Source organism: Phalaenopsis equestris, unplaced genomic scaffold (assembly GCF_001263595.1).
Source record: "Phalaenopsis equestris unplaced genomic scaffold, ASM126359v1 Scaffold000297, whole genome shotgun sequence".
In the NCBI taxonomy this organism is placed as follows: domain Eukaryota; kingdom Viridiplantae; phylum Streptophyta; class Magnoliopsida; order Asparagales; family Orchidaceae; genus Phalaenopsis; species Phalaenopsis equestris.
This window is the reverse complement of record NW_018164739.1, coordinates 1,712,482-1,725,030: the sequence shown is the minus strand read 5'-3', so window position 1 is coordinate 1,725,030 and position 12,549 is coordinate 1,712,482. Positions and strand designations below refer to the sequence as shown.

At 34.1% G+C, this 12,549-nt stretch overlaps 1 protein-coding gene across 2 annotated transcripts; it reads right to left on the bottom strand.

Moving 5' to 3' along the window:
- Positions 1 to 1,707: 1,707 nt before the first annotated feature.
- On the bottom strand, positions 1,708 to 2,204 carry LOC110025426 (protein LITTLE ZIPPER 3-like). Of its 2 annotated transcripts, none has more exons than XM_020725893.1 (2): positions 2,129 to 2,204; positions 1,708 to 2,056 (listed from the first exon to the last, which is right to left on the bottom strand). In XM_020725893.1, exon 2 carries the CDS (start codon positions 1,986 to 1,988, stop codon positions 1,773 to 1,775), a length of 216 nt encoding a protein of 71 aa, XP_020581552.1. In that variant the 5' UTR covers positions 1,989 to 2,056; positions 2,129 to 2,204; the 3' UTR covers positions 1,708 to 1,772. The 2 variants fall into 2 exon arrangements, with proteins under 2 accessions (XP_020581552.1, XP_020581553.1); XM_020725894.1 differs by having other exon boundaries at positions 1,708 to 2,050; positions 2,129 to 2,195.
- Positions 2,205 to 12,549: the final 10,345 nt, after the last annotated feature.

Sequence of the window (12,549 nt, the reverse complement as noted above, 5' to 3'; positions counted from 1 at the left end):
AGTTTTCCAGTTCACACAAATTGATTATTCCTTGGCATAATATGTGCTCGAGAAGATGCAGGGTCTGAGGGCACCTGAGGAACTCCTCTGTAATCCTAATCTCTGAAAAATTGTTTTAGATTCTCATAATAACTCATGGTCACAAATAAAGTATAGACTATCTTTCGTAGAACAAATCTGTATATAATATTTTGTCAATATACAAGTTATTGTCTTATAATAAAGAGCTATATTTTATATTGAATATTGAATTTTTTTTTTATCTATTAATATTTTTTAATATAAATTTATACTCATAGTTCGGGATTTATTTATTTTTTTAATTATTTCTTATTTGTCTTATTCTTATTTCCTATTCGAAAAAGGAGAGCTTTAAATGTGCATCGTATAATTCTTATGTATTTATAAGTTAAATATCTTAATTTTTATACATGCATGCATGCATGCATAATGTTGTATGCAAATGTGTTTCATTCAAAAAAAGAAAATTATATTATTGGTATTTTTTTTTGTGATTTAAAATTTTAGTCTAATATAAATAGATTTCAAAATTAAAAGGTTAGAATTATAAATACATTATAGTTATATATTATGTATGTAAAACGCAAAAATGTAAATACAAAGCCTAAAATTTATTGTTGAAAGCCGATATATTTTGGGCTAGCCTTGTAGCAGTCATTTGGTTAAGTTTTATGATTATTGCTAATTTTAATGATGCTTTTTAGGAGAACATGGCTTATTTGTTTGCATGTAGATAGGAAATATATATATTCAAAAAGATAATGCCTTGCTCACATCATTTTTTTCAATAATAATGATAATATGCAAGATATGAAAATGCGGTTGCATCCTATTGCATTATGTGTTGATGGCAAATTTTAAGCAATTTTTTAAAGGGAAATAAATCTATATTTGAGAGCACTTAGAGGTTTTTATAGCTTAAAAATAAATATTAATATATAAATTTTATAAATCAATCACCCTCTCTCGTCCAATTTTCAAATTCTCAGTCAATTATCAAAATTCATGGTAAAATCCCGACGCGGACTTTTCTTCTTTATCAAATTATCAATAATTTGATAGTGGCGCATGTAAATATATTAGTTTAGTAGTTCAAAAAATTAATTTGTAAATATCAATGTTTCATGTGCCTGTATGATATTATTTGTTAGTTTTAATTGCATCAAATCAAATGATTATTATAATTTTTTTTTTAAAAATGAAAGGATGAATCAAAATATGGATCAAAGTTTCTCAGGATGAAAGTTTCAGAATCATTTAAATGAATACAACTCATATTTATCATCATCTTGAAATAAAATTAACTCATCTGCACTCAAACCTTCTTCCCTTTTTTTTTGAACATATTAATTTCCTAGTCGGAAGCAAGTAGAGCACTAAAATTAAAAAAATATATATATCAGCACATCTAATTCCATCCCAGTCACTATAAACTACAATCATAGTTTATACATATTAATCATATATATTCATCATAGATTAAAGCCTCCATACATACATACACATATATGTTCAGGAATGGTTGGAGGCTATTATACAAGTTTGAACCAGTCCTCATGTGCCTAAGAATTCGAGTACCATGTCCTACACTCTGGGGATTCGAACCCCATACCAGAGGGGAATTACAACTGACAAACAGATGCCCGACCAATTGATCTGAGTATGCGGTGGAGAATATTATAGAACACCAGTACGTACAGGGTTTATTGCGGTGAAGAGTAGTATTTTCTTCTTCGACCCAGGAAGACTAACTATGGTTTGGTGTCTTCTGCTTTATTAGGCATGAATGGTTTAGCATTAAACTCAGGAAGGGGATGGGAGTTAGGTTTGGCCAACCTTTGCTTCATAAGCTGGAAGAGGAGAGCCTGATTCTCCTGGTTTAGCAGCTGGGCTTTCTTCCTCAACCTCTCGTTTTCCTTAATTATACAGTAGTTCTGCAGGTACAGCTTCGAGTTAAGCCTCTCCATGAATGCTGCTCTTTTATTAATCTTCCTTCCCTCTATATATTTCCTTCTTGCAACTAATAAACCTGCTTCTGATCAGATAGAGATAGATAGAGAGAGAGTTAACAGGGGGATTTCTTAATAGTTGAAGGAAGAGAAATCACCTTCTTTGGCTTAGGGTTTGCTTCAGGCTTCTGCGAAGGAAGCAACAAAGAAATTAACTAAGTTGATCCATCGAAGAAGAAATGAGAGGTTATTATATATAGAAAAGCAAAGAGAAGAACGAACATGCATGTGTTGTGGCTTTGTGAAGTTCGTCGTCCGGACGTATGGACAACGGTGTAGATTGCACCATGATGTCACTGTACAAGGCATGAAATTTGCTCGGTTGTATGAAAGATGGTAGCGGCCAACCCATATAAAATTTTGCATATATTTTTATATCACCTTATATAATATAAGTCAATATGATGTAATGTACTATAAATTTTAGGCGGGATATATCAATATAAATATAGTTTAGAGTTTACAACAACTACAACAAGCTTTTATCCCGCTAAGTGAGGTTAGCTACATGAATTCTTTTTCTCCATTGCATACTATTGAATGTCACATTTTCATTTAGTTCCAATTGTTAGGTATGACTCATATACCATAAATGGAACAGATGTTGGAGCGGAGTGGAGCCCACGAGCGGAGTGGAGCAGAAGGATCTGCCCAATCGGGGGAGTTTTAGATTTCATTATATGGGTTAGGGGTGTGGGGTGGTTTGGTCAGGGGTAATTTAAGTAATTGCATATTGTACTATAGGGTTATATACATGTCATGTTTGTAACCCTAGGTGAGATTGTAAATCTTGTATCATGTACTCTTTTCTGAATATTGAAAAAGAAGATGTTGCTCTGCTCCTGAGGATGTAGACATCTTTGCCGAACCTCATAGATCTATGTGTGTTCTTCTGAATTTGTGTTGATTCCTATTTTTATTCGCCCTAATCTTTTAATAAGTGGTATAAAAGCAAGATTCTTGGGCAAGGAGGAAAAATTTCAGCGGCACTGGAACAAAGAAGATTTTGGCTGAGGAATTCGGGGGCTAGGGCCTTCGATTCGGCATAGAGGAGTTCAGCGAAGAAGGGTTCGCGACAGATCAGACCAGGCAACGACGTCGGCGGATTCTGGACGGATCGACTTTTCACTGCAAGAAGAAGATTTCAGAGAGGGGCAAGGAAGTCACGATCGTGATCGGTTCGGTGCGGAGGGCTGCTGGGCGAACGGACCAGGAAAGAGGAGAGTTCGGCGTGTTCCTAAAGCGAGAAAGGAAGGTTCACGGGAGGTGCGAAAAGGATTGCAGGTGATTTCACATAGAGGGAATTCCTTTGCGGAGCTTCAGTGTGCAAAAGGAAGGTTCAGCATAAGAGGGAATTCCTTTGCACGCTGGTCCGATTTGTTTCCTTACTAGGAGAAAGCGGAGGAGGAATAATCAGACTATTCTTAGATTTCCTTTTACTGCTGTGGAGATTAGAAGCCAGATTCGTTGATTGTTGCTTTCCCTTCTTGGTCTGTGCGGAAGATCAGTTTCCTTTGCCTGAGATGGAGCTTTTCTGAGAAGGAAAGCTCTCTGGAAGGAAAAAAAAAGAAGCTTTTCTAGAAAGCGAAAGCGGAGCTTTTCTGAGATGGCTAGCAGTGTTTTCTGGAAGGAAAAAAGGAGTTTTTCTGGAAAGCAAAAATGAAGCTTTTCTGAGAAGGAAAGCAAAGATTTTCTGGAAGGAAAAAATGAGCTTTTTTGGAAGGCGGAGGCGGAGCTTGTCGGGAAGGAAAGAGGAGCTTTCTTGGAAGTTCAAGGAAAAAGATTTTTGAGATAGTTTAATTAAGAAAAATTTAATTAAGGGAAATTCATTTTTCTGTGAAACTTAATTAAGGGAATTTTGATTAAGAGATTATTTAAAAAGATTTGTGGCAGGATCAAAGTGAGTACAATTTCTGGCTCAAGCAATTTGGAAATTCAATAGAGGAATTTGCAGAGGAGTTCGTTGCAGGATCAATTTCAGATGACAATTTCTAGTATAAAATTCGAGGTGGTGAAATTCAATAGAACTGGTAACTTCGGATTGTGGCAAATAAGAGTGAAAATTTTTTTAGCTCAACAAGGAATCTTGAAAGCTTTGCAGACAGCAAAATCAGATGATATAGAGGATGAAGATTGGGAATAATTACAATAACGAGTGACAGCAACCATATGCCTATGTCTAGCCGATGAAGTTTTGTATCACGTGATGAGTCTGAAATCTCCAGGGGAGGTATGAAAGAAATTGGAAACTCAGTTTATGTCCAAATATCTGACGAATAAATTATATCTGAAGCAAAAGTTGTATGGGTTGAAGATGCAAGAAGACTCTGATCTGGCACAGCACGTGAATGACTTAAGAATGACTTTAATCAAATAATCACGAATTCATCAAGGCTTGATGTAAGTACCGAGGATGATGATTGAGCAATGATTCTGTTGTGTTCATTGCTTTCTTCCTATGAACACATGGTGAGTAATCTGAAATATGAGAAAGAAACTATCAAAATTGATGAGATTATTGCAACATTGCTGGTTCATAATCAGCAAAAGCAAAATGCAGGGAAAAGCTCTTATGGAGACAGTTTATATGTTCAGGGTAATCAGGATCAAGGAAGGAAGGATGAGAAGGAGAGCTCTGAAAGCCGAAATTCCAAAGGCAAAAAGACTTTTCATTGCTACAAGTGCAAGGAGTCAGGTCATATGAAGAGAGATTGTCCAAAGCTTAAGAAGCTTACTGGGGAGAAATGTGATGTATCATCCAAGTCTGTAAATGTTGTGCAGAGTGACAATTCAGATTGCAGTGATGATGATATGCTTTCAGTTTCATCAACTTAGTTCATGGAAGCATGGATTCTTGATTCAGGATGCTATTATCACATAACACCTAACAGGAAGTTGTTTACTTCATACAGGATAACTAATTCTGGTTCAATATATTTATGTGATGATAAATGTTGCAATATTGTTGGTATTGGGGAAGTCAGAATTAAGTTGTATGATGATACTGTTAGAACATTATGTGAGGTCAGACATATTCCGAATTTGAAGAATAATTTAATTTCCTTGGGCACTTTACATAGAAATTGTTTTATTCTTAAGGCAGGTGAGGATAGGGAAACCATCAGATTTGTTAAAGGTGCGCTGATTGTGATGAAAGAAAAGTTAACCGCAAGTAATATCTGTAAACTGTTAGGGAGTACAGTTGTAGGTGAAGTTCACTCTGTTGGATCATACGATGAAAATGCAACATATATTGACCAAGCCAGGTATTATCAACAAGTTCTTGCATTGCTTGAACTTGTTGAATGTTTGCAATTGTTAGACGACATGGTGGCCCAATCCACATTGGTGCATAATAAACTCCATGATATATTTCTTCTAAGGAGCTGAATATTCGCCAAGGTGGAGATTTGTTAGGTATGACTCATATACTATAAATGGGACAAATGTTGGAGTGGAGCGGAGCCCACAAGCGGAGTGGAGTGGAATGATTTGTTTAATCGGGAAAGTTTCATTATGTGGGTTGGGGGTGCGGGGGCAACATCCTGCGATTTTGTACAAGGGTAATTTAGGTAATTACATCTTGTACTATAGGGTTATATATATATATATATATATATATTAGGTGAGCTGAATCTTGTATTTTACCCTATGTGAGATTTTGAATCTTGTATTCTGTACACTTTTCTGAATATTAAAAAGGAAGTTATCGCTCTGCTCTCGAGGAAGTGGCATCTTTGCTGAACCTCGAATTCTCTGTGTGTTCTTCTGGATTTATGTCGATTCCTATTTTTCTTCGCACTAATTTCTCAACACCAATCGATCGAGATCATTTTTTATATAATATGCATAAATCTTTTTAAGTTTACCTCTGCCCTTCTTAACATAAGTTGGATCTAAAATATATACTCACCTAACTGGATGATCACATGGTCGACATTTAATGTGACCAAACCATCAAAGACGACTCTCACTAATCTTATGGGCCACTGAAGCTACACCAACTCCATCAGGGATCTATTCATTTCATTTTTTTGTCGCTCGCTAAGTGCCAAGCCACTCATCCACCTAAGCATTCTCATCACAACAATACTTAAAAGTTGTTTAATGCTTCTCTTTTAACAGCCAACATTCTCTACCATAGAGCGTTGCAGGTCTCACCATCATCTTATAAAATTTTCCTTACAGTTTAAGAGGTACTTTTCTATCACACAACAGGCCCGATGCATTCCTCCACTTCAACCAACCAATTTGAATTCAATTATTAACATCCTCATCTAAATCACCATCACTCTGAACTCTTTAATCACTCCTTGTTTCAAAAGGAAATACTATTTTGGGCCGTTAAAATGTAAAATTTTAAGTTTAGGAGATTAAAATATCATATTTAAAAATTTGGATGGTTGATAGGAAAAAGCCATTAATCAAATAAGCGTCTGTGAATAAGGGCGATAGGAGAGGTTAAAAAAAAAAAAGGCGAAACTTAAGTCAAATTCCCGGTTTCCCGGTCTATTTGCGGAATAATTATGCTGGGCTCGACTTGCTCAATATTCGCAATGATTGGGCTTTTTAGGAAGCCCACTTTAGCCGTCATCATTTGGCCTATGAACATCGATGGCGTTTTGTTTGGTATCGTTGGAATGCAAATAATACTCTGACACCTCCCCCCACCCCCACCCTATTTTACTATTTACGTATTTACCAACATTTATTTTTAGGGGCATTACATGCATACCACCCAATTCTTACGTATTCACAACTCTAATGCCTAAACTTTAACTTTGCTTTTACATTTATACCACCTAATTTAAACTTTAAAAGCAAATTTAAGGTGTTAAATATGTAAATACATAAAAATTGTGTGCCATCTACGTAAATGCCCGTAATGCATAAAAATTAAAATTTAGATATTAGATATGTAAATATATGAGACTTTGAGTGAAATGTACCTTCCTTGAATTTTCTCAAACTCGTTGAAGGCGCCCTTGAAAGATTTGGGGCAGGGTACAACGCAATTATGCCCCTGCTGTTCATGAGCCCAGATCTTTCAGTGGCCTCATTCAATGCTTCAAAGACCGTTAAAATGATTCCAGATTTTCTTTTTTCTTATGAATTACATATTGACTTAAATTTTGGTACTTTTACATAAATATCATGAAAATCTCGTTATTTACTTATCCAATATTTAAGCATCACATTAACAATATCACTATCATTAGGTTTTTGGTAGCACCTATCTATCTATCTCTGGATTTACAAAATTCAACCAAATATAAAAAAATGCAAAGGGTCCATTGATTTATGAAAATGTTGATGTAAGGTCTGAATTTTACCTTCGATTTATCTAAGGGGTTGTTTGGTACGCTATTTAAGCATTGATTTATGTTAAATAAAAAAAATTGAAGTTAAATCCAAAAATTTCACTATTTTAGCAGTAATTTTGGATTTATTAAATCTAATTTCTTGATGGATTTAACAAATTTAAGAGAGAATATGTGAGTTATCGCTTCTCTTGTCAAACACTTCAAAGGGATTTCATTGGATTTCACTTTAATTGAATCATATGTTTTTTTTGAATTTAACTCTTTTAGATTTGTTGAATCCGTATTTAAAGGATTTATTAAATCCTATTTAAATTAAATCTTGGGTGTAGCCAAACACCCCCTAAATCAAGATATAAGAAATTCAGCAAGGATGCGGATTTCATAAATCTGGATTTACTAAATCCTACTAACCCTAAAACTTGCCTGCAGCCAAACATCTCCTAGAAGTGGAATAAGTCTTTTCATGCGTGGGTTTACACTGGAATGTTGTGTAAATATCAAATTTTGGGTGCTAGATGTACTAACGAGTAAAGTGCCAAAATAGTCACCAACTATTGATATGAGACTGTTTTAGTCTCAGAGTTTATAGGTATGTCAAAATAATCTCTTAATTACTTTAAGTTTGAGCTTTAATAGTCCATCATGTGGACCATTGCAGCCCCAATTTAAAAAAATATGATGACTATTTTGGCACTTTACTTGAATACTCATATACAAATAAATGATGGTCAAATGATAATTATTAGATAATAATGATTGAACAACGATAATCACATATTAGTGATCGGATGATGGCAGACTGACGATGACAATTAAATAATGATAATTGAGTGTTTGCAATTAGACAGTTGAAGATGATATTGGATGATAATGAGAGGACATCGGATAAGTAAAATAACAATCAAACAATATTGGTCAGGTAAAAACAACCGATCAACGATAGATGATTGATGTCTGTTAGAAGATAATGGTTGCTTGTAGTACTCTTCAGCACTACTCGTTATATAGAGCTCTTAAGTTCTTACAATCTTCGAGCTCATTTTCGCGAAAGGTTTGGGTTCCCTCGTTTAGAAAATGGGATCAATTTAAGATTTTTAGTAGTGTATTTTAATAATTTTAATCAAAATTTCAAAACATTGCACCAAACATCTTATGCTAATCATAGATTTTTATTTTAGTATAAATTAAGTGATGATAAACTATTTTAATATATATATTAATTTTTATTATTGATCAAATTTATTAAGCTTGATAGGTAAGATGTTCATAAATTCAAGTAATTTTAGACCACTAGTGACAAATTGTGATGAAAATTTTAAATTGGAGGAAATTTTGGGGCTGTATCTCAATGCATTTTTGTTCTATTTATTTAAGAAATAATTATACAATATTAAGAAAGAAGTTTATAACTTAATCCTCAATGAAATGTTTATTTAATTTTTTTAATATTAATTTTTTAATCTCAATATATTTAAAATATTAATTTATCATATTTAAATTGCATAATTTTCATTCTATCTGTATATTTTATTGAAGCTGGTCCAGCGAAGTTTCTCCCTGAGAAATAAAACTGATTTACCTGCCATAATCAACGATGTAAGAAGATAGTCTAATCCTATTCAAATAAATCCTTATTTTTATATATACAGCATGATATATAAATCATAAAGAAGAAAGTATATCAATAATTATAAAAATTAAATAATATAACAATAAAATATGAACACTTGTGATGACAATTAAATCTCAAATAATAATAATAATAATAATAATAAATTGCATAATGTTCTGATATATAATAGCATCAAGTGTAAGACATACATAAAAATTCAGAGTTAAGGGCATTTACATACATACCACTCAATTCCTACATATTTACATATCTAAACACCTAAACATTACTTTTCACATTTATACCCCTAAATCTTTCATATCATATCAAAACACTAATTTTAACTTTTAAAAATTTGAAATTCACTTGTTGATGCATAGGTAAGGTGACATATAAGTGAAAAATAAAGCTTAGGTGTTAGACATGTAAATACATAGGAATTCAGAGGTATGTATGTAAATGTTCCTAAAATATAAATAAATGTTTGAATGTGTTATAATTTTTATAAAATTACATCTACAATTTTCTACCATCGACCCATGAATAGGCACCAGGCAGTACCACTTTTTGCCTCCAGATAGATGGCCTGTTCTGCAAAAAAGCTTTGCTATTCCATGAATTCCGCCTACTATTTCCGTTAAAACATAAAAAAAGTGTTCTTTGCATAGTTCCAAAACATTATCATTAAAAGCACTATTCATAGGAATATATATATATATATAATCAGTGTCTCATGATAAACTTATACATAAAATAGAGTTTACACTCACACCGTATGGTAGAAGGATAGGATATGAAGAAGTTCAACAACATTATTACTGACATGAAGATAATCGAGGTGAAGTATGATGTTCTCTTTCACCTCCATGTCATAACTTTTGTGACTCCATAATATATGGAAGGAAATCAATTTGTCTAGAAAATTTCAGCAAAACATTGTTATCCAAGGATCTGTTTGAGAAGAATCACCCTTGATAACTTACTCATCAGAAAAAAAAATCTAAAATAAATCAAATTAGTTGAGGTCTTGTATTGGATCAAATCCCAGAAAGAAGAATATTGCTTGCTTTTATTGCAAAAGGAGCGTGGTTGGAAAGTTGATTGCCCAAAATTGAAAAACAAAGGATCTTAATAGATGTGTGACCATAAGAACTCGGAACAAAAATGACATGCGAATATCACAGTAGAACATGAAGAAATCAACATCTTTGTGTTTGAGGACTAACAGAGGTCTTCATCTGAATGAATCATGGATTCCGGTGTTTGTTTCACATGAGTCCCAATAGGAAACATTTCTCCACCTATTAATATGTTGAAGGTAGAGTTGTCTTGGTGGAGAATGATTCTTCATGTCCTATAGTTGGCATTGACTCAATGAAGATTTAGATGTACGATGGTATCATTGGGACACTAACCAAGACGAGGCATGTCCCCAAACTAAAGAAAAGCTTGGTCTCTCTTGGTACCCTTGGTGATGAGGGTTTACAACGCGCTGGGTGAAGGTGGAATCATGAAGGTTTCCGAAGGAGCACTTGTGGTGATGAGAGGTCGAAAGATCAGAGAAACTTCTACAGTTTGGAAGGTTCTGTCATTGCAAATTCAGTAGTAATTTCAACTTCCATGTCTAATCCTGCTACCACTGGGTTGTGGCACTTGAGGTTAGGTCATTTTAGAGAAAAGTGCCTTCAAAAGTTAAAGAAACGATATCTACTATGTGGTCTACGCATTGGTGCTTTGGAATTCTATGGGCAATGTGTTTTGGAAAATAAAAAAAAGGTCTCATTCATTAGTGCAGTCGACAAAACCAATGAACTGCTTGATTATATTCACTCTGATCTATGAGGACCTTCAAGAGTTATCTCGTGCAGTGTAAGATACATGTTGATAACTCAATAAAAAAACATCTGACATATTTAGAGTCTTCAAGCAGTGGAAGGACATGATCGAAATTAGATATCTTCAGACATAATGGATTGAAGTTTTGTCCGCGCGAATTTGATGATTATTGCAATAAGAGCACTCGGCACTGCAAAATAGTGTTGTTGAGAGGAACAAACGTACCATTCTAGAAAAAAACTCGTTGCATGCTTTTTCAACTACTTTTGATAAGAATTTTTTAGGTTGAAGTTGTCTCTACTGCATTGTCGGCGATAAAAAGTGGGGTGTTGGGGGAGGAGTCGCCCGTAAGAAGCTGTCGGGTCACCGAAATCGAAATTCTGTTGCCCGCTTCAGAAGAACGTTTTAATTTAGAAATAGATTTAATTTTAAAATAAAATATGAAAATCAAACTGATCCCATATTTTTCATAGTTTAAATGAAAGAGCGTTTTACCTCAAACTTTGTATCTATCCCGATGGATAAACACAAGACTTGAATATCAGACTCGATCAAATAAACTAAGAAATACATGACGTCCGTTTGGTCTGCAATACCGTTTTATTTGCCGACAAACTCTCCTATTTAATATGAAAAATTAAATAGAATTTATTTTAAGCTGAGTTAGGAAAAGTTTCCTATAAGGGCAAACCCTTATAGTTAATTACATCTTAAATGACCGAAATTACTTAAGAATACTCTCGATAAAAATCATGAAAAATTATCTTCAAGGGTTTCAAAAGGATGAGACTTTTCAACGAAATCGGACAAAGATGTGTGGAAGGGAATGACTCAAATTTAGAACATTTATTTCAGAATCCAAAGGAAGAAGAACTAGGATATGCCACAGATCCAAAGGAGATCCTCAGTTACTTCTCAGTCTACCTTACAGTTTGGCTTCAGTTTCGAGGAGAAATATCCAAGTGTTTCATCCTATCAATTTTATTTAATTATGGCTTAAATTCGTGTGAAACGATCACACAAATTGCCTGAAAGATGAACCTCAGCATCCTAAAACGAGTTAGGGCTTAGATCGTATAGCAGAGCTATACAAATGCCTAAAGAAAAGGTTGAAGATTTATGTTGCGCTAGGCGAACAACCTCAAAATCCTATGGCTTGTTGTTTAATTCTAAGGAAAGATATCCTGCTATGAAAGGAACGGTTTAACTGGGGAAGACATGTTCTGCTGTTGAAGATGGTTGTGCTGCCCACCGCGCTAGTTTCAAGTTCCTTGTCGTGACGAGTTTGAGTTTTCTAAGGTGTCAGGTTATGATGTAAAACCCAGCGGCCCTATGGTTGCAGTTCTTCAAATAATTTATAGATAACATGTTGAAGTTGTACAGTGTATAGCATGACAGTAGCGTATGTAGCACAAAACAAGCAGTAGAATATGCAGTAAAGAAAGCAGTACAAAATACGGTGTAAAGGAAAAGTAAAAAGAATACAGCAGGTAGGTGATTTGCAAGAAAGTAACATGTTGTAAACATAAAACAAACTTGTATACTTGGGAGGTCCGCTGTTCCTTAGGTGTAATTGATGCAACAGATACAAGCAACAAAACTTGAGGAAACAGACTGAAATGTTTTATATGAATGAAAACAAAGAAACGTCGTCCAGAAATCTCGAGAAAGATCGTCAAAAGACCCACAACAGGAAAAATGCGAGGAAAACGGCGAATCGACAAATCGATTAAAATTGTAGAAAACA

What these genes read in the sequence shown, in the direction of transcription:
- LOC110025426 (XM_020725893.1), bottom strand. Translation starts at nt 1,988, where the DNA reads ATGGAGAGGCTTAACTCGAAGCTGTACCTGCAGAACTACTGTATAATT.